This window comes from Piliocolobus tephrosceles, chromosome 13 (assembly GCF_002776525.5).
Source record: "Piliocolobus tephrosceles isolate RC106 chromosome 13, ASM277652v3, whole genome shotgun sequence".
NCBI classification, from domain to species: domain Eukaryota; kingdom Metazoa; phylum Chordata; class Mammalia; order Primates; family Cercopithecidae; genus Piliocolobus; species Piliocolobus tephrosceles.
The window spans coordinates 62,416,556-62,438,335 of record NC_045446.1 but is presented as its reverse complement, the minus strand read 5'-3'; the positions used below and the strand labels follow the sequence as shown (position 1 = coordinate 62,438,335).

The following is a 21,780-nucleotide window of genomic DNA, read 5'->3' as shown; positions in this document are numbered from 1 at the left end:
ACACTTCCTCCCCACTTCCCACCTACAGAGCATAGAGGGTGCCAGGGCCTGACCTGACCTCTTCTGCCAACCAGGCAGAGAGGCTTCTGGGACCAGCAAAGAAACTGGGGACTTTGGTCTACAGGAAAAAGGTACATGGTTTTGTACTTGCTATCAGAAAGGTTCTCCTGGGGCAGAAAGAACAGCCATGTTCTGTGTGGCCTCAGAAGATGGCACCTGGAGAGAATATGATTCAGTCATCTGGCAAATATTATTGAGTTCCCATCCCATGCAAGGATATATAGCAGTGTATCAAACACAGTGTCTGACTTATAAGAACTCTCAGTCTTAGATGAGACAGATTTTAATGCAGGGTGACCAATGCAGTAAGATGGAAGCCAGAAGACCTATGGGAGCAGAGAGGATGGTACCCAACTTACGGTGGAAGGAAAACAAGGCTTCCTGGAGGAGAAGCCTGGACTGAGTCTTAAAAGATGAACAGATGTTTTCAGAACCAAGATGGAAGTAGAGTTGGTGAGAGAATCTGGGGCTCATATGTGAAAAATCTGCCCTCAGTTAAATGGGGGACACCCCTGGGAGAGCCATGAGCTTGGGGCTGGGTACTGGGTACATTCAGAGGAGCCAGAGTGACCACCCGTTTGAGATTAGTAGAAGGAAGTATCTTCTTAGGGAATTAGAAGAACTCACCATTTTTCCACTTGGAGAGTCAATAATTGTGTCAAATCAAAGGCAGGTACTGAAACAGAGAAGAGGAGTGGGCTCTCTCAGCACCAGTGAGCCAGGCCTTCACTCTCACCGACAGCATTGCCACTGCTTTACCTTGCCCTGGGTGATGAGGTCCAAACCAGCCATAGTGGCACCAATCAGCATCAGCCCCACGACCACCCACCCCCCGCCCCAACACGACTTTCCTGGCCCAGGCCCTATTGACAGATCCCCCAGAATCTGAAGGAATTCAAGACAAATGGTTAAGAGGATGGAGTTAATAAAATTTGAAAAATTGAGGCCTGTCACTCCACTAAACTTTTTTCAATACCACTGACAGAAACATATTTCCCCAATGAGTGACCTTCCACAGCTGTAGCGGGCAGACGCAGCCGCAGCAGTGCTGCCAGGAAGCCAGTCTGCTATTTATCAAATATTATAAGCTGGGACACACTAATCTGGAGAGGGAGAGGAGGGGAGGGGTCCTGTACCACACTGCCTGGGGTGCTCCAGGTGTTTGCCCCAGCCCCAGACAGCCAGTGGGAAGTGACGGATGGCCTGCGATTAGCACTCCCCACCTCCATCCAGCCCTTTCACTTGCTCCCGGAGGCCTGGCCCTCTAGACCAGCTGCTCGGCCCGATGGGGCCCTGGGTGGGAGGCAAGGGGAGGTCAGGCCAGGGCACGGGCCATCCTGATGCCCCTGGAGAGGGCAGGCGGGTGAGGCCCAATGTGATTATTTATTGGAGTGTAATGGTTTGTGGCCATAGAGGTGAAATCGATCAGTGGTAGAAGTCAGGTTCTATCAATTATTACAGCAATTAGTCAAGTCAGAGTGAGGGTGAAGGGCTGAGGTCCTAATATTAGATGGACACTATCCACGGTACCCCCCCCCCGCCTCAGCCTTCCTAAAGTGGGGGCAGACATGCTGCCCTGAGGCTCCGGAACCTTGGGGAGCCTTCCCCATGAGTGGTCAGGTGGAGCCTGACCTGAGAGCCTCCTGGGCTGGAGACAGGTGCAGTACTGCTTTAAAAGGAGCCCCTGTACTGTCTGGCCCAGGTGCAGAGATGTCCTACCTGTCCCCATCCCATCCTTTATGAGAAGTGACACGACTCCTACTAGAAATTACTCAGTGGCCAATGTTTATGGCACACATTTTTCATTCTGTAAGCAAATATAGATCACTGACAGCACTTGTTTGAAGAGGCTAATCTCACTCTCTGTTCATTCTTCCACTGTCTTCCTCTGTCACCTTCTCTCCTCTTCCCCCTCCTCTTCTCTCTGCCATTTCTTTCCTCCTAACCATTTTTCTACTCTGTCATTCTTCCCCTTCCAGAGGTCTCTCCCTAACCCTCCCTTCCACTGCAGCTCATGTCTAGTGACAAAGCTCCCCTTGAGGCTGTCTAAGAAAGGAGAGACCTTTCCACTGCTTCTTTGCAGCTCCCTTTCTGCCTCCGCTGTGGTTTAGCTCTGGGGGGAGGGGAGGATGCTCTCTGCCACTGGCCCCTCAGCCCTTGCAGAGCCCCTCAGTGTTGAGTGCCAGAGAAAGCAGCTCAGCGGGGCTGGGCCAGGAAGGCTGGGCTAGGCTAACAAGTCCCTGAGCACTTTGTTCCTTCCTGAGCCCCACAGTGCTGCCTGTCCGTCCTTCAGCACACTGATGACACTCAGCCTGTGATCTCTTGTCCCCATGAGCTCCTGGAGAGGTGGAATTGTGCTGGACTTGAACTCTAGGTAGCACCTAATAATCTTAAAGACAGGAAGTCTTTAAGGTTATTAAAGAGTCTGCAAAAGAGACAGAAGAAATGGTCACAAGAGTGGAAAGAAAACTTGAAAAGTGGTTTTATAGAACTCACAGGGGAGAGTGTTCAAGGTATCAGTTGCTATAGAACAGTCGTGAAATATAAAGAAGGAAACTGTTCATTGGCTCTGCCAGTCCTTCATTATCCTGCACACAGAAGCTTGCAGATAGAAGGTGCCCAGTAAGTGCCAACAAAATTGAAAGAAAGGATGAGGCTCTGACTGAGCTTCTGAGGACTTGCCCAGTAGTTAGGAAGACCACAGGCACACTTCTTCCTAGGGAGGTTGCACTTTGTCCTGAAAGCAAAGGCCAGCTGAAGGCTTTTTCGTCAGGGGTATATTGTGGTCACCCTCGTGAGAGTAGAGAATTGGAGTTAGGAAAACCTGGGGGTGGTTTTTACTCCTAGTTCAAGCAAGTAAAGCTAGCTTTGTGGCCTTGGGCTAGTTATTTCACTTTTCTGAGCCTGTAGCTTGGGGATTTTAATTCCTATCCCTCAGGGTAGTTGTGAGGATTAACTGATAAAATATATAGAAAGTACCGAGCACAGTGCCTGGCACAGAGTAATTGCTCAGTAAATAGCAGTGTTACTATTATTACATCATGACTCCAATGGTCTGCCCAGGAGACATGAAAACATACATCTACACAAAGACTCGTGTGTGAATGTTCATGGCGCTGTTTATATCATAGCCAAAAAGGGGAAATAGCTTAAATGTCCATCATCACCTGATAGATAAACAAAATGTAGTATATCCACAGAATGGAGTATTATTCAGCCATGCTAACACATGGATGAACCTTGAAAACATTCTGGTAAGCTTGAAGAAGTCAGACACAAAAGGCCACATATTATGCAACTCCATTCATAGGAAGTATCCAGCATAGGCAAATCCATAGACAGAAAGTAAACTAGGCCGGGCGCGGTGGCTCAAGCCTGTAATCCCAGCACTTTGGGAGGCCGAGACGGGTGGATCACAAGGTCAGGAGATCGAGACCATCCTGGCTAACACAGTGAAACCCCGTCTCTACTAAAAAATATAAAAAACTAGCCGGGCGAGGTGGTAGTCCCAGCTACCCAGGAGGCTGAGGCAGGAGAATGGCGTGAACCCGGGAGGCGGAGCTTGCAGTGAGCTGAGATCCGGCCACTGCACTCCAGCCTGGGCGACAGAGCCAGACTCCGTCTCAAAAAAAAAAAAAAAAAAAAAAAAAAGAAAGTAAACTAATGTTTGCCGGGGCTGGGGGTAGGGGGACTGTCTGATAATAGATAGGGGATTTCTTCTGGAGGAGGGTGAAAATGTTCTGGAATGGTATATTTTAAACCACTGAATTGTATACTTCATTTCCTTTCCTTCCCATTTTGTAGACAAGTCTGTTGCCCAGGCTGGAGTGCAGTGGCATGATCCCAGGTCACTGCAACCTCTGCCTCCTGGGTTCATGCAGTTCTCGTGCTTCGGCCTTCCAAGTAGCTGGGATTACCAGCATGTGCCCCCATGCCCGGCTAATTTTTTTTTTTTTTTTTTTTTTTTTTTAGTAGAGATGGGGTTTCACCATGTTGGCCAGGCTGGTCTCGAACTCCTGGCCTGAAGTGATCTGCCCACCTTGGCCTCCCAAAGTGCTGGGATTACAGGCATGAACCACTGTGCCCGGCCTTGAATTGTATACTTTGGAAGGTTTAATTTTATGGTATGTGAATTGTATCTTAATAAAAAACAATGTATTTGTCAATATTCTGCACTAAATTCCTGTTAGAAGGTAATACTGTGTACAAAAAATTAGTTTTTTCTTATTGATAATAAAAATTTCCTTCACCTGGATTGTATTTCCTATGGCCTGCCCCTTCCCCCTCCACCTCCCACATCTCTATAGAGCTTTATCCACTTCCTCTGCCACTCAGGCAGACAGCCACATGTAAATGCTTAATAAATTGTTACTGTTGTTCATAAGTTGATAGGGTCTTTTAAGAAGTAGAGACTGTGGCTGGGCATGGTGGCTCACACCTATAATCCCAGCACTCTGGGAGGCCAAAATGGAAGGATCACCTGAGGTCAGGGATTTGAGACCAGCCTGGCCAACATGGTGAAACCTCCATCTCTACAAAAAATACAAAAATTAGCCAGGCATCGTGGCACATGCCTGTGATCAGGAGGCTGAGGTGGAGAATTGCTTGATCTCAGGAGGTGGAGGTTGCAGTGAGCAGAGATCGTGCCACTGCACTCCAGCTTGGGCAATAGAGTGAGACCCTGTCTCAAAAAAAAAATAAAAATAAAAAATAAGAAAAGAAGAAGTAGAGACTTGTGGCTGGGTACGGTGGCCCCACACCTGTAATCCCAGCACTTTGGGAGGCCAAGGCAGGAGGATTGCTTGAGCCCAGGAATTCAAGACTAGCCTGGGCAACATAGTGAGATCTTGTCTCCTAAACATTTGTTTTTGTTTTTGTATTTTTTGAGATGGAGTCTCGCTCTGTCACCCAGGCTGGAGCACAGTGGTGCAATCTCCGCTCACTGCAAGTTCCGCCTACCGGGTTCATGCCATTCTCCTGCCTCAGCCTCTCGAGTAGCTGGGACTACAGGCACCCACCACCACTCCCGGCTAAGTTTTTGGAGAGACAGGGTTTCACCGTGTTAGCCAGGATGGTCTCAATCTCCTGACCTTGTGATCTGCCTGCCTCGGCCTCCCAAAGTGCTGGGATTATAGGCGTGAGCCACTGCACCCGCCCAAAAAAATTTTTTTTAATTAAAAAAACTTTTTAAGTAGAATAGGAATACTTCTGTATCATGATATAAATGTTTTCACATACTGGATTGAGAAACACTGGTTTTTACTGTCCATCAACAGTGGTTGGACACCCACCCTGAGCCATACCCTGTGCTAATTGGTTTCCCAGCCAGCCCATTATATCCTTTGGCAGGGACTGAGTCTTAACCTTCTTTTATTCAGACAGTACTTGCTGAGCAAGAGAGAAGCTCAAAAAATACTAGATAATTATTACCTTAATGTTCTGTGTAACACACATTTATTGAGCATCTGCTGTGTACAAAGCAGTTTTCTAATTATGTTTCTGTCTTCCTGCCTTGAGAGGAGTGACTTTAGGGCAGGGCCAGATCTGATTCTTCTGCATCCTCAGGCCCCATTCATTCAGGGTCTGCCGACTTGAATAGAATGGATGGTTTTTGAAGAAGAGAGTGAGGTGCTTAGACGTGGGCTTTGGGAAGGCTGTGACAGCACAGAGAGTCAGAGTGACCTTTCCTCCATAACTGCCAAGGCTGGCACAAAGTAGACACTTTATACAGGCTTGTCAGCTGCCAGTACTTAGAGACAAGGTAGATACATGGCCCCAAGCTAACCCCTTCTTTTTGTCATACTCAAAGTCTTTGTCCTTAAGTCACAGGAACTAATGATTGGAGGAAATGCCCAGCCACACACACTCAACCACCAACAGCTAGAGTGGCATAGACAGGTTGCTGGTGGTGCCCATGCCTTTCCAGAGGTCTCAGCTGACTCAGACAGATAGGAAATGCCCAGAGGGAAGAGCGCATAAAAGGAGAGCAGCAGAAAACAGAAAGAAGGGGAACCATTTAATTGTTATTTGGGATATTCTCTGCTTTAGAAAGGAACCCTTTATATGGCTTCATGAATGAATGTTTATCTGTATGCTGATAGGGGCAGCTTCCTATTCTTGAGGAGACTGGGGGCTGGATTTGTATTTAAACAGATAATAATCACTTAAGGAGAAGTGGCCTTTGGTGTAAAGCCTGACATAATTTAATGAGTGAAGGATTAAATGATGCATGGAGTGTCCACAGGCCTCCTCCCTTCCCTGAGACTTACCTTGGCTTCAGGTGGGCAGATCACAAGGTCAGGAGATTGAGACCATCCTGGCTAACATGGTGAAACCCCATCTCTCCAAAAAATTAGCCGGGCGTGGTGGTGGGTGCCTGTACTCCCAGCGACTTGGGAGGTTGAGGCAGGAGAATGGCGTGAACCCGGAAAATATGGACATTTTAATGAATACATGTTTGAAATTGTGTGTTTACATGTATTTGTGCTGGGGTATATTAACCTGTGTAGTTGTTTGGCATACTGTGTTAGCATGTTCAGCTGTGTGTATTTGTGTATGTACAACGCATCTGCGTGTATGGAGTATGTTATGGAACATGTGTGCATGCACATGTAGGAGCCCCAGTCCCATGTTTTTCCACCATTTGTAGGTGTCCATGGACATTCTCAACATAGAAATCAGAGCCCTAAGCCACCTCCAAGGGAAGGCTGAGGTTCCACTGATCATTCATAGAGCCTCTGACTTTTTATCCTTCTCTTGCCAGGAGCCAACCCCCTGCAGAGGAATGAAATGGGACACACGCCCTTGGATTATGCCCGAGAAGGGGAAGTGATGAAGCTTCTGAGGACTTCTGAAGCCAAGGTAAGTCTCAGGGAAGGGAGGAGGCCTGTGGACACTCCATGCATCATTTAATCCTTCACTCATTAAATTATGTCAGGCTTTACACCAAAGGCCACTTCTCCTTAGGTGATTATTATCTGTTTAAATACAAATCCAGCCTCCAGTCTCATCAAGAATAGGAAGTTGCGCCTATCATGACCAGGGAGTGGCCTTGGCCACTTCTGGCTGCTGAGCATTACCTTTAAATTTGGTTTATGAAGTGATGGGTCTCCCAGGTCCTTTTCAGAGGAGGGGTGCTAGCCAGACAAAATCTTTAGCCCAAGCAAAGATTTTAGTCGTATTTTTCCTAGGCCTCATATATTCTACAGCCTCATCAAACCATCTTTTCCCAGCATCACTCTTTCTAGAACTGTTCCCTCACCCCTCCCCTCCCCTCCATGCAAACTCCAGAAAGCCTAGTATAGAATCTGAGCCAAAAAATCCTCTATTCTAATTCTGTCTTCCCAACCAAACTTTTGAACTCCCTGAAAACAAGTCTAAGTAACTCAGGAAGTGCTGGACAGAACTAGAACTAGAATCACAAAATCTCAGAGCTGGCAGGGACTTTAGAAATCAAGTCCAGTGATGGGAAATCTTACAAAAGCATAAGCCAGTAAATCAGAGGAAAATTGAGTTGTTCAAGTAGAAGGAGAGAGACGGACTAGAGCACTGCCCACGTGGCCTGCCCTTCCCTCCTGGGGAAGTCTCTGAGGGGACTCTGCTGTTGCCACAAGTTTCAATCTCTGAAACCTAAATCAGCTGACTTATTTTACTCCTGGAGAAACTGGAGCCCAGGGCTGTGATGTGGCTTGCCTTTGGTCCCAGAGTGAGTTAGCATCAAAACTGAACATAATAGGCTTGACTACAGGTCATGTGGTAGGTTCGGTGACAGGACAGGGACTGCAAAGACCAGGTTTTTTACTTTTACTCTTGTGCCCTTTCCAACATCAAGGAGTCTGGTATCCACAAATTGGCTGAAGTACCTTGAGATGATTCAGTGTGGCAGGTCCCACCTAGTGGCAAATATTCTCTGTCTTAAGTCTAAGCACTTAGCTTCCTGGAATGAGACTGAAGAGATGTGGGTTCTGATCCTAGCTTCACCACTCACTGCCCGTGTGAGCTTGGGCTAGCACTTCCCCTCATTAAAGCTCAGTCTTCTGTGATATGAAAACATTGTACTAAATGGTTTCTAAGGTTCTAGGCAACGTATGATTGTATATGGATCAGTCAGGATAAGCTAGATTATGCTATTGTAACAACCCCAAATTTCAGTGGTTTAAAACGAAACAAAATAAGATTTATTTTTGCCTTATGTTACATGTTCCTTGTGGTTGTGGATGAGGGCAGGCTCTATTCATCCTAGGCACTTAGGGATCCCAGCAGGCAGAGCAGCCACCCCCTGGAATGTTGCTGGTTGCTTGTCAGAGGGAAAAGGATGCTCTGAAGGGTCTTACATCCATAGTTAAATGCTCAGCCTAGAAGGAGGATCCTTTCCTTCCACTCACTATTCATTGGCCAGAACTAATCCCATGTTTCAAACCAATCATAAGGGGGCCAAGAAGAGTAATCCTACCATGTGCCTAGAATGGGAGAGCTGGAAATATTTGGTAATCAACATCAACCATACAGAGTTTGCCTCCCTGGTAATTTTAGTAACTGTCTTGCAGTAGTTTCTCCTGGAGAAAGGAAGGAATTAGGAAGGGTGACTAGCTTTTCACAACCCATCCCCAGGGGGCCCTTGTGACCAGAAAGAACTACTAAATTTCAGAGGGCAAGTGCTTCTCTCCTTTTGTTCAGATTTTTCTATCCTAGGAGCAGGTCGGGAGGTTGGATCATTTTTCTATCGTAGGAGCAGGTCGGGAGGTTGGGTCAACTTCCCCAAGTGCCTTAAGGAAGTCCCTCAGCACTGTTGCGCCTAACCTTAGGGACTGCACTCTCATCCTCAGCTCCCCTTTCAAGCCCAGTTCCTTTCCCCTGAGAGACCAGCCCTGGACTTGGCCAAGAGTACCTGTGGCTTTTGAACTTCTGTGACAGAGCAGGCAGTGATCTGGCCACTGAAGCAAGACAACAGGCCCCCTTAGTGCCAGTGCTGGTGGAGGGTTAGGCCCACTGAAGGACCCTTCACAAAATTTAGCTGCCCAAGGGAAGTGGCTTGATGTTGGCCACGTTGTTACAGGGCTAATGTCCAGAGTGAACAAATGGCGGCTGCAATCCCCTGTGCCAGTCAGACCCTTCTGGAGCATGGAGGGCAATTATAGGCACCATATTCGAAGTAGACATTGATCTCTTAGAATCTGTGCAGAGAAGGGCAGTAGGGTGGCGAGAGGAACTGTGCCATGAGAGAAAGCTGATGGTAATAGGGCATCTGGCCAGAAGAGGAAGAGCACAGGAACAGCTCTGGGTGAGAGGGAATGAGATTTGTTCCATGGCAGAGCCACAGTGGGTAGGCTTATTGGGCAGCAGCTTCAGGGAAGAGCCCTAACACAGCTGACCCACCGTGGAGGCGCTGCCTTAGAGGCTAAGAAAACCACTTGGAGCCAGTCCAGGGATTCCGTAGCTCTCAGCTGGAAGACCATTTCATCTGTTGTCACCTCTGTGCATTTTATCCCTTCATCCAGTCTGGACTCTCTCCATTCTGAATGTGTCCACTGAGCATCTCCACCTAATTGCTTTGCTGTCCCATCAAATTCTACCTATGTGAAGCACCCCTCAGCCCTCACTGGATGTCAGCAGCATTGGCTTTCTCTCAGTTGGTTCAGCATCTGCTTGGTCACCCATTCATTCTGTTCTGCATTTTTCCTCCAAACTGCCAAAATCTTCCTCTTCAAAATTGTGAGGCAGGCTTTTGTGGGAAGAACACCATTTTAGACCTGGTTTCTTCTCCCTCTGCCAGTAAGTAAGAAGCAACTGCCTCTGAGTTCAGGCCCTGCATCTGTAACATAATGACTCAGGCCTGGAGGCTGCTGAAGCTCCAGCCTGGGCCTCATCTCCTGGCTGTTTGTCTAGACACGGGTTCCTACACTCTGATCTTATCTGGTTCCCCTTCTGTCCGCTCACAATCCCCCTGCCACCCAGCTCAGCCTCCTCCACCTCCACCTACCACTCTGTAGTCAAATTATGCTCATAGAAAACTTGTGTTAAAGTCATATGTCTCATGATAGAAGTTTGAGAGATACAGAAAAGTAAAATAAAGAGAAATAATATAGTACATATTTATGAATGACATCTATGTGCCAGACTCTGGGCTAGATGGGAAGAAGGCTGATGAGTAAAACACTCAAGGGCTACAGTGAGTAAAACACTGAAGGAGCTACAGTCTGATAGGGAGACGGGCAAGTAAACCATGACACCACTGAGTCATCAGTGGTATAACTTATCAAGGAAGACCTCCTGGAAGAGATGACAACTGAGCTGAATTTAATTCAAAGACTGTAGCCCTCCTACCAAGACATAACCACTATTAATATTTTTAATTAATTATAACAATAATAGATACTGTTTTTATCAAATGCATCTAGGTACTGTGCCAGGTGCTCAAATATATATTTTTTCTAATCCCGTAGCAAATCTGTGAAGTAGTTCTTGTTACCCCTGTTTCACAGATGGGAAAACTGAAGCCGCAGGAAAGCAAGCAGATGATTTACAGAAAACCAAGTTGTTATAAGTGACTATTAGGAATTGAACAATAGGTTTCCTCTTATGATATGGTATTAGCCTTCTCAGGATCATATCTATGTATAGTTATATAGATGGCCTTTTTAAAAAAAATGTGGTTGACAGTCCACCATATATACCAGGAGTTCTCAAACTGGCAGCCACATTTTATATAGCCACCCAGAGTTTTCCAAAAATGTGATTGTAATGCCTTGGAGATTGGGAGTGTGCACTGTCCAGCCACAGGGCCCCCCATTCCCTCTTATATTATGTCCTTGATTATCAGACACTTTTGTTTCCTACTTGGCCCGAAGGAGTTACGATCCTATTCTATATTTGGAATTTGCTTTTTATTCACTTAATATTATCGGTGATTTTTCCATTTAAAATTATCCATAAGCCTAATTTTTTAGTTAATTCTGCCCTTTAAAATGCGTCATTTACCCCAGAATCTCTGTCACCTTAAGTGGTCTGAATGATGTGTGCCTCACTGTTGGCGTCCTCAGTTCTTTCAGCATTCTCTGCGCCGAAGCCTCCTTAGACCCCCCTGAGAATATCCAGAGGTGATGAGGCCCAGCCCCATCCCTGAGTTTGCCATCTGGCTGGGGGAGAGGCAGGCACTCTTAGCTCTGATACCTGCAGACTGATTTGTCTTAGGAGGGTTCGCAGAGTTGGTAGAGTTTCCAAGAAAGCGTGGATCACCTCCTGGCAGAGAGAGCAGGGCAAGCTTCAAAGAGGAGGTAGCCTGTAATCTCACTTTGAAGGATTTTCATAGATGGAGAGTTTAATACTTAAAGCCAGGACCATTTTCATGTCTTAACTAAGAGACGAAGGAGAGGTAGAAATACATCTCTGTTGACATGATAGCAGATAAAACAAAAATATGTGGAGCTATGCCATGATGAATATTCAGCTGAGGGGAACGTGCTCGTGCCAGCCTGCATCTCCACTCCCAATCCTCACTGCACTGAGACTCACGAGGAATTTATTACTCATTTTAATCACACCCAAAGAATGCATTGGCAGGAATATTAGGCAGATAGGCCTATCCTATATATTTTATATGCATATCCCAGTGACAGCATCACAAGCACATTTCCTATCTCTATATTTTTTCATTTGCTTCAGGGGCAGCTGGGGATGTGAGGCTCCCCTGGGCCCGCATTCCAGGCTGAGAGCCTGGGTGCTCCTCTCAGAGCTGAGTGCAGCCCTGCAGGAGGGGAGAGGAGGAGCACACAGGAGGGTAGGAGGGTTATGTTCTTCCTCCCCTCAGCCTTGCTCAACCCATTCTGTGCTTTGCCTCTCATTACAGGTGCCAGCTTGCCATGTGCCTGGCTCTGTACTTGGCCCTGTGGCTTACTATGGTATGGGCCAGACAGTGCTAAGTGCTTTTTAGGGACCAACTTTCTCTTTCTCTTTTTTTTAACTTTTATTTATTTTTATTTTTTTCTTTTTTTGAGACGGAGTCCTGCTGTGTCGCCCAGGCTCGAGTGCAGTGGCACGGTCTCAGCTCACTGCAACCTCTACCTTCCAGGTTCAAGCGATTCTCCTGCCTCAGCCTCCCCAGTAGCTGGGATTATAGGGGGCCACACCACAACCGGCTAATTTTTGTATTTTTAGTAGAGACGAGGTTTCACCATGTTGGCCAGGCTGGTCTCAAACTCTTGGCCTCAAGTGATCTCCCCGCCTTGGCCTCCCAAAGTGCTGGGATTATAGGCATGAGCCACCATGCCTGGCCTTCTTTTTAACTTTTAAAAGCTTTTTATTGAAATATACTTGTGTAAGATACACATATCAGGAATGTATAGCTCACTGTATTTTCACAAACAAGACATACCTTATCGAGAAATAGACTGTTAGAAGTACCCCAAAAGCCTGCCTCAGACTCCCTTCCTGACTCATCCCCCAAGGGTAGGCATTATCCTGATATTTTTAACTTTTATTTTTGCATAAGTTTAGAGATAGTACAATTAATTCCTATAAATCCTTCACTTAGATTCCCAACTGTTAACATCTTATCATACTTGCTTTATTTTTATGTACATAACTAATACATAGAAGGATATATATATAATTTTTTTCTGAATGATTTAAGTTTACACATGATGTCCCTTTACCCCTAAATATTTGTATGCATCTCCCAAAAAAAGAGGACATTTTCTTATAGAACCTCAATATAATCATCAAAATCAGGGCATTAATATTGATTAATACTAATCTACAGATGTTATTCCGATCTCACAAGTTATCCTAATAATTCTCTTTACAAGAAAAGACGGTTTCAAAATCCAAGTTACATTCGGTTGTCATGTCTCTTTAACCTTCTTTAATCTGGAATGATCCAAACGTTATGATGTGGAAATCAAAAGGAAAAATAAAACATAATAATGTGGAATGGTTCCTCAGTCTTTCCTTGACTTTTATGACCTTGACTTTTTTTTTTTTTTTTTTTTTTTTGAGATGGAGTCTCGCCCTGTCACCAAGCTGGAGTGCGGTGGTGTGATCTCAGTTCACTGCGACGTCCTCCTCCTGGGTTCAAGAAATTCTCCTGCCTCAGCCTCCAGAGTAGCTGGGACTACAGGCGCCCACTACCATGCCTAGCTAATTTTTGTATTTTTAGTTGAGACGAGGTTTCACTATGTTGGCCAGAATGGTCTTGATCTCTTGACCTCGTGATCTGCCCACCTCGGTCTCCCAAAGTGCTGGGATTGCTGGTGTGAGCCACTGCGCCCGGCTGACCTTGACATTTTAACAAGTGCAGGTTTGTTATTTTGTAGAATGTCCCTCAATTTGGGTTTATCTGCTGTTTCATTGTGATTAAATTCAAGATTATGCATTTCTGGCAAGAACACCCTGTGGGGTTTATTTTCAATAAATGTATCAAGTTGCCCTTTACTAGAAGCATTAATACTTCTAACAGATAGAAAATTTCTGTTTTAAGTCTCATCTTCCTAAACAGACTGAACTCCCTGAAGGCAAGTCTTTCCTTATCTCCAGGTGGATGGTGCAGGCTTTGGAATCAGACTGCAAGGGTTAGTGTTCTGTCTGTACACTTGCTGCCAGTGGAACCTTGCTTGAATTTACTTCATCTCTGTATAATGGAGATGATGATACTATCAACTTAATAGGGCTATGAGGATTAAAACAGCCAGTCCCAAATCAGTGAATGCTAAAATTAATGAGTTGAAGTTTGAGGAGTAACAGGATATTTACACAGTGTCAAAGTCTCTCCCCACAAGATACTTTTTAATTACAAAGGGAAAAATAACAGTGAAGAAACCTGGCAGCCGCCACCTTAACCTAGTGATTGAAGTTAAGACTACCAGTTATGAAGTAAATCAACATCACATCCCTTTGATATGATGCCTGTAGTAGCCTGTATTTGTAGAGCCCTTACCAAGCTCCTCCCATCCTTCTTTCTCTTCTCCTCCAAATAGAATATATACATATCAAGTATTTTTCTTCTCTAGCTTACTCCACTGGCTAGCCTTTCACAAGGCTGGGCACATAGCTCATGTCTTTAAAAGTCAATCATTGTTGGGCATGGTGCCTCACGCCTATAATCCCAACACTTTGGGAGGCCAAGACGGGTGGATCACCTGAGGTCAGGAGTTCCACCTGAGATGAGCACAAACTCATTTTCTCACTTTAGCCACTCTTCGCCCTTCGTAACCTTCTCTCATCAGTCTTGTCTCTGATCCACCTAGCTATTTGCAGAGGAGTGACATGATCAGATTTACATGTTTAAAACATTGGCTTTAGCAGCAAAAGGAGGATGGACTGGAAGAGAGGAGAATGGAATCTGGGATGCCGACCTAGTGATTACCAAGTGTGACGGGGCTGACACCTGCTTTGTGTTCAGCCTTCCTCTACAGGGATGTGTACTTTGTGGACTTGTTTAAGAGACTTTCAAATTCCTTGGGTGCCTCTCTCATCTCCCAGTCTTGTGTTCCCATGTGCTCTGCATCCCCTAGACTTCTTTGTTGGCACTCCTGGGCTCCTCTTTTATCATTCTCCTCCTCCAGGCTTTCTCCATCATCATCCCTGCCCCGACCATCTCATCTGTTATCCCCTCATTCCCTTTGTTGACCTCCCTTCCCAGGCCTCTGTGTCATACCATTTCAGGGCATGGTAGAAGCCCCGACTATGATGTGAGTTACCATCTGAGTCAGGGACTCAGGAGCATGGGGCATACCTGAGTTTATTTATGAGTAGCAGGTGGACTGTATAGACCTGACCTCCCCTTGAGAGACAAACTGCAGCTTGGCCTCTCTTCTCTTCCCCCTCCATACCTACCTTCCCATTCGTGCCCAGGGTTTTGTTCTGCCTACCCCCTACCCCTACCACAGCTGCCCCCTCAGTGAACACACTGCCAGGTTCACTGTCACACCTCTGCCCTGAGGGATGCCCAACAGTTGGGACGCCTGCCATATCCCTTCTGTAACCCTCCCCCGCAGAGCCACTCAGCGCAGCCACCTACCTCTAAACAGAGCGAGCCCAGCTAGGCTTCGCCTCGGCCTCCCAGCCCTTTCCTGTAAATGCACTCACAGCCAGGAGGGGTGCCATATTAAATCAAGACTGATGGAAACCAGTGACTGCGATTATCCAGCCAAGATGCAGCATGGGAAGCTGGTCGCTGATGGCTCCAGGTGAGGGCTTCTGAAGCTAATTGTGTGTGGCTTTTATTAAGAAGATGCTCAGTCTCCCACTCCTGCTCTTCTGGGTGGCTCCTTTACAGTACCTCTCTCAGCTCAGTGCCCTCTGCTTCTGCAGGCTGAATTCCTGCCTTCTCTTCTCCTCTAGTGGGTCCCTATCAGAGCAGAGCCTTGAACTTGGTTTTGTAGCCTTCCTCCCCATCTCCCCAAAGACAGGAACAATAGTAGCCTGTATTTATAGAGCCCTTACCAAGCTCCTCCCATCCTTCTTTCTCCTCTCCTTCAAATAGAATATATACATATCAAATATTTTTCCTTCTCTAGTTCACTCCACTGGCTAACCTTTCATAAGGCTGGGCACATGGCTCGGATCTTTAAAAGTCAATCATTGCTGGGTGCGGTTGCTCACACCTGTAATCCCAGCACTTTGGGAGGCCAAGACGGGTGGATCACCTGAGGTCAGGAGTTCAAGACCAGCCTGGCCAACATGGGGGGAAACCCAATCTCTACTAAAAATATAAAAACTAGCTGGACGTGGTGGCAGGCGCCTGTAATCCCAGCTACTTGGGAGGCTGAGGCAGGAGAATTGCTTGAACCCGGGAGACGGAGGTCGCAGTGAGCCAACACAGTGCCACTGTACTGTACTCCAGCCTTGGCGATAGAGTAAGACTCTGTCTCAAAATGTATATATATATATATATATATATATATGAAAAGTCAGTCATTCATTTCCTATGTTTTTTAGCACAAACTCTATGTTAAGCATTGGTAAAAGAACATGAAGCAGTAATCTTCTGCCTGCATGGCTTAATCTCAGTGTCCTTTACATTTTTATCAAGAAGTCTGATCCAGTTTCTGAGGTTTTTCTGAATTGGCATAGATATTTGGGACTCTAGGCTGGGGAGAATCAGAATGTGCTGAGATTTAGGCCATGGTTTGAATCTTTCCCAAGACCATCTAGAAACCTCCTGGAAAACTAACCAGTTCACGGTATAACTTTCCCCACCCCACCTGTCACCTCCATAGAAGTCAAGAGTCCTTTCCTTTGCCCAAGAAATAAACAGGAATACCAAACAACCTAAGACCATGACACTGAAGAAGAGTTACAGGAAGTAGAAGTGTTTCCCCAGAGAAGACTTAGGGAGGCCACACTGGTCATACCCAAATCAACAAAGTGGAAAGAAAAGTTATGTTAGACTTTGCCTATGGCAAAGGGAAAAGATACGTTCTGTGAGGCCCCACAGACCAATGGGTGGAAAGTACCCAGAGGTGGAATTCTCTATCATGTAAGGAAAGCTGACAGCAAAGATGAGCCGCCTCAGTCAGTGGAGGCACCTCTAGAGCCGGGTGAGTGTTGAGACTGCACGCTGCAGACCTAGGGTTCCTAGAGATGGAGTCTTGAGAGCCGCCTCTGGGGCAGTGGCAGCAACCAAGTGGACTTGGCTCCTGGCTTCTGCTTGAGCCAGAGTAACTCTTCCTTTCCTCTGTGGAATTCCACCTACAATTAAATTAGTTAAAGGATTGCAGTGCCAAAAACAAAAAAGTCACTAGATTAGACAGTCTGTTATCAAAATGCAGTGAAGGAGAAGAGGAGTCACATTTATCAAAGGCTTAATAAAATAAGGGTTAGGTAGAAGGTAGCCATTTTGGTCACTCAGACTACCTCTTAATGCTATGTGCCAGAGACTCTGCTAAGAACTTATATATTAATGCATTATCTCATTTAATCCTCACCTTGTGGCATTCCACAAGGATCCTAAAAGCTAAAACTGTCAATGCTATCCTGTGTTTTAATGAAGAAAACTAAGATTCTGAGAGCTTAACTTCCTCAAGTGCAGCTAGCTAGGAAGTAGATGAAGTTGAGGGGTGAACTCAGGTCTGTCTGGAGCAAAGCGTGCTTTTCTGCACAACTTGCCTCACTGTGAGCCAAAAGAAGAGCCAAACCTCAGATGGAGACAGCTGAAATAATTAAAGCAGACGCTGTGTGTAAGGTGCTGAGTACAGTGCCTGGCATACAGCAGCCATTCCGCAAACGGTAGTCACCTTTATTCAGTTAGCAACACAAATTGATGCCTGCTGTGAGCCAGGCCCTTTGCTAGGCGCTGGAACTATAGAGATGAATAAACATGGTCTTGTAACCAGTGACCTCATGATCCAGGAAGGAGAGACAAACAGGAAGTTATTTAAGTGCACCAGAGGTCCCAGGGCCTGGGGTAGGTACAAAGCCTTACAACAGACTCCCTAGACAGTACCACATTGGAGGTTGGTGGGAAGAGAGAAGACCTTTGTAGTGGGGTAATAGTGTCAGCGAAGGCCCAGAGGCAGGCATACTCTGGGACTCATCACTGAAGGGAAGTGGGGAAACTGACCCAACAAACCCTTGCAAGCCAGCTTCTGTCCCTTTAGGCTCCTTCCATGGTCTGCCCTACTGCAAGTCAGCACTGTCCCAGCTAGTATGTATGCATCTCACCATCAGAGCCTCCAGCCCAGTGGACCTAAGTGCTGAGTGGGGCTGGGTGGGCAGGGAGGAGGAAAAAGCAGATCTATGGCTGCAGTCGGCAGAGCCAAGTGATGTATGTGGCGCCTGAGGGAGCTGCACAGTGACACTCTGGATTCCAGCCGGCAAGTGTCACTCCGCTGGGATTGGCGCCGAATTATTGCTCCGTATGAAACCCCAGGACTGATGGGAGCTTTCAGTATAGACTGATAGCAACAGCCAAAATTGGATTGTTTGCTATTTATTTTTTTTAACTTCTGTCAAGGTCACTACTGTAACAGGAAAACACTGCCCAAGCAGTAGGTGTTTTTTATCCTCTCTGCCAGCAGGAGCAATCTGCAACCACAACTTTTGTGACAGGGCCTGACTTTGACAGCTGTCTTTCCAGAAAGATGTTAGTGTGACAGGCTTGGGGAAAAGGAACCTCCTGAAGACCTGGTCAGTCCTTTCCGGTTCAAGATCTGCTTCCTTCCCCTCCAGCTCCCAACCTTCACAAATACTCTACCATCAGGACCCTGCCCTCACTCCTCCCTGCCTGTTCTCCAGACAGTCCCACGGCTCCCTCCTGGCCCAGTCCTCCTCCAGCTTCTTCAAGCCTCCTGTTCCCCAGAAAGCCCCCCAATAGATGTTCCACACTTATGTGTCCTTCCTTTCTCTACTCCTGCGCCACTCCATCTAGCTGTTAATTCTCTCCTCTTTGTATCTGTCATTTTTGCAAACACTCACCAGATGCCCCACTATTGCCAGGACGCATGCTAGAAATAGCAGTGAGTCAAACATAGGGCCTGTCCTTGGGGAGCTCATAATTGATTTAGGGGACAGACTTACAGACATTCACCAAACTTGTTTTCAAGTAGGTTTTTGTGTTTTTTAGTGAAAGATACAGTGCTGGAGATGCATGCTTTGCACCCTTGAGGAAGATGGTTGCGAAGTATTTTTGTGCAAGCTGTGCCTCATCTCCTGACTTTGAGCTGCCTGAAGGCAAGCCCGGGTCTCCTCTTCTGCATGGGTAACCAAGCTTAGGCTTCTCCTGCTGCCTTTTGTGAAGTGGATGAAGCTCAGGGCCAGACATGACAGACCCTCAGCATCAACTGGAACCTCCCAGGGGACGGCATAGTCCTGCTTCTTCCCCTGCCCCACCCTTTCATCATGGCCATGCACAAGGCTGGGCATGCATCAGTTGCTGAATAATTATGTTTAATAGAAATACAGCATCGTTGAAATGGGGGGTATTCATAGCTGTCTTTTGAACATCAAAACGTTTTTCAAGAGGAAAGAGAAAGGAATTTATACTTATTAAGCACTTATTCCATGCCAAGCGTGATGCTAGGCCTGTTACATACATCGTCATATTAATATTTAATCCTCAGTTTGCTAATGAGAAAACTGAGGTGAAATAACTTGCTCCAGGTGATAAGCACATCTTGTCAGTGATAAAGCTGGGATTGGACCCAGGTCTTCTGTCAGACTCCAGAGCCAGGGTAATCTGCTAGCAGTACTTACTCTACCAGCAGAGTGAGCTGAGAGCCCTAAGTGGCAGCCACCTGAGTGGAAAGTAGAAAGGGCTGGACCAGCCTCCAGCGACCATGAACCAAAGCTATGAAGCAGGACTGCTGGTTTTCCCCCAGTTGGGGGATAGAATGAAGCTATGGTGCTATGGTTCCAGCAGCCCTCAACCATTTGCCCTCTCTCCGCACAGTACCAAGAGAAGCAGCGGAAGCGTGAGGCCGAGGAGCGGCGCCGCTTCCCCCTGGAGCAGCGGCTGAAGGAGCACATCATTGGCCAGGAGAGCGCCATCGCCACAGTGGGTGCTGGTGAGTATGTGGGATGCCAGAAAGGACAGAGTGGTTCATGCTCTGCTGCAGTGAGGTGTACATCCTGTCATCACCAAACTGGATAGGCGCTGTTAATAATATTAAAAGTTAGCATTTGTTGAGTACTATCTATATGCCAGACATTGTTATAAGTTCTGTGCTTGTCATGTGTCATTTAATCCTTATAGCAGTCCTCTGAGGTTTGTGCCGCTCAATCCCATTTTACTGATGAGGAAGCTGAGATCAAAATACCTAAATCACTTGCTCGAGGCTGCTTTCCTATGCATAGAATTTAACTCTGACCGTCCTCTGGTCCGCTACCCTCAACCCCATTTTTCAAGTGGGAGAATTGAGACCCAAAGAGGGATAGGAGCTTGTCTGTCACTAGCAATGTAGCAGCTGAGCCAGAACTTATGTCCCCATCTGCCAACCTGGAACTCTTCTATCACTTCCGGATAATTTGTCAACAGCTGGCCTAAATTTATAGAAAATATCCTGAACAACTTTTGAGTGTCTTCTCCACCACTGAAGCTCTTATTTCCATACTTTGATCCTTGGGAGCCAGACTCCCTGTGGTGTAACCCCTAATGTAATGGCCCTCCAGCCTGTGCAGACCCCACGAGCAGATAATTAAGGTTCTGCTGAACACAGTGGCCTCATCTTTGTTCTCCAACTCTGAAGTACCACTCCTTGGGCTTGATTTCAGATAGATGAGGCAAGGGAAGAGGAACCCCAGGCCAGGCCAAGACAAAGGTGTATCCCCCAACACAGTGGTTCTCAAAGCATGGTCTCTGGACCAGCAGCATCACTATCATCTGGGAACCTGTTTTTGTTTTTTGTTTTTTTTTTTTTTTGAGACGGAGTCTAGCTCTCTTGCCCAGGCTGGAGTGCAGTGGCCCGATCTCAGTTCACTGCAAGCTCTGCCTCCCGGGTTTACGCCATTCTCCTGCCTCAGCCTCCCGAGTAGCTGGGACTACAGGCGCCCGCCACCTCGCCCGGCTAGTTTTTTTTGTCTGTATTTTTTAGTAGAGACGGGGTTTCACTGTGTTAGCCAGGATGGTCTCGATCTCCTGACCTCATGATCCGCCCGTCTCGGCCTCCCAAAGTGCTGGGATTACAGGCTTGAGCCACCGCGCCCGGCCGGAACCTGTTAAAACTCAGATCTCAGGCTGATTCCACACCTGTGGAATAAAAAATTCTGGGATCTATATGTTAACAGGCTCTTCAGATGATTCTGACACTCAGCTGAAGTTTAAAATACCACTGCCCCAGGAAGGCCCTACCTGGTCGTGTGGTATGCCTGGATTGTGGGGTTGGTGCTTTTTAACCTCCGTTTGTAAGGAAGTTACTGCATCCACCTTGCTGAGAAGCCCTGCAGCTGGGGATCACGATGATAATGTTCAGAGCCATGTTCAGTCCTTGTGACCAGCTCCCAGAGGCTTCTAAACCCAAGCATGAGGGAATAAGGCAGCCTGGTGGTTGCAGCTGCTAGTCCAGCTGAAGCATGACGCACTCTCTGGGTCAGAACTTATGGTAGGCAGGCAGCACCCAACACCTCGAGACCTCAAACTGAAGCAGGTCCAGGAGAGGGAGGCAGATCTAGAGGCTAGGCCAGGCCTCCCTGAGTTCTCCAAGCTAGTGTCACATGTGTGGTAGGGACTGGCTGGATGGAGCCTGGCACCCCATGGGTACCATGAGGATGGGCAGCCAGAGAAGTGCCACAGAATGAATTGATTTGATAAATGGCCATTTATTACCCTCACGAATTGGCTGAAACCAATTTCGGTCACATCAACCTCTGGTAAGTGCTGGGATATTGATTTGTGCAAAGTAATACAGTGAATTTATCAGTGTGATCCCCAGCTGCAGGGCCTCTAGCAAGGCTGGTGCACAGTTACCACCTTACAAATGGAGGAGATAAAGCGTCAGCCCCACAGCTCAGGCCCTCATGGCCTCTCTGGTCTAGGGCCACTGGAACCAAACCAGGACAACCTGCAAGCCAGAGCCTTGGCATTGATAGGCTCTCCTTCCAGAATCCAGAGCTGCTCTTGATCCTGAGGAAGGGAGGCTGCCTGCCCTGTTGGGCAGACATCCTGGGAGCTCAGCACCTCTACGCGCCACCATGCTGCTCAGAAAAGCAACCAGCTCTCTGTTCAGCACATTCAGAACCAGACTCCCTCCCCTGCCCAGCCTGCCCATCTCCCGTGTTCTGATCTGTGTA

General features: G+C 46.9%; 1 protein-coding gene across 1 annotated transcript in view; it reads left to right on the top strand.

Moving 5' to 3' along the window:
* Nucleotides 1-21,780, top strand: part of CLPB (caseinolytic mitochondrial matrix peptidase chaperone subunit B) — a 152,126-nt gene that overhangs the window by 108,094 nt on the left and 22,252 nt on the right. The window contains exons 6-7 of the mRNA XM_023209529.1: nt 6,824-6,921; nt 19,445-19,559. Coding sequence (XP_023065297.1) covers nt 6,824-6,921; nt 19,445-19,559 — 213 coding nt within the window. The remainder of the gene's footprint in view (nt 1-6,823; nt 6,922-19,444; nt 19,560-21,780) is intronic.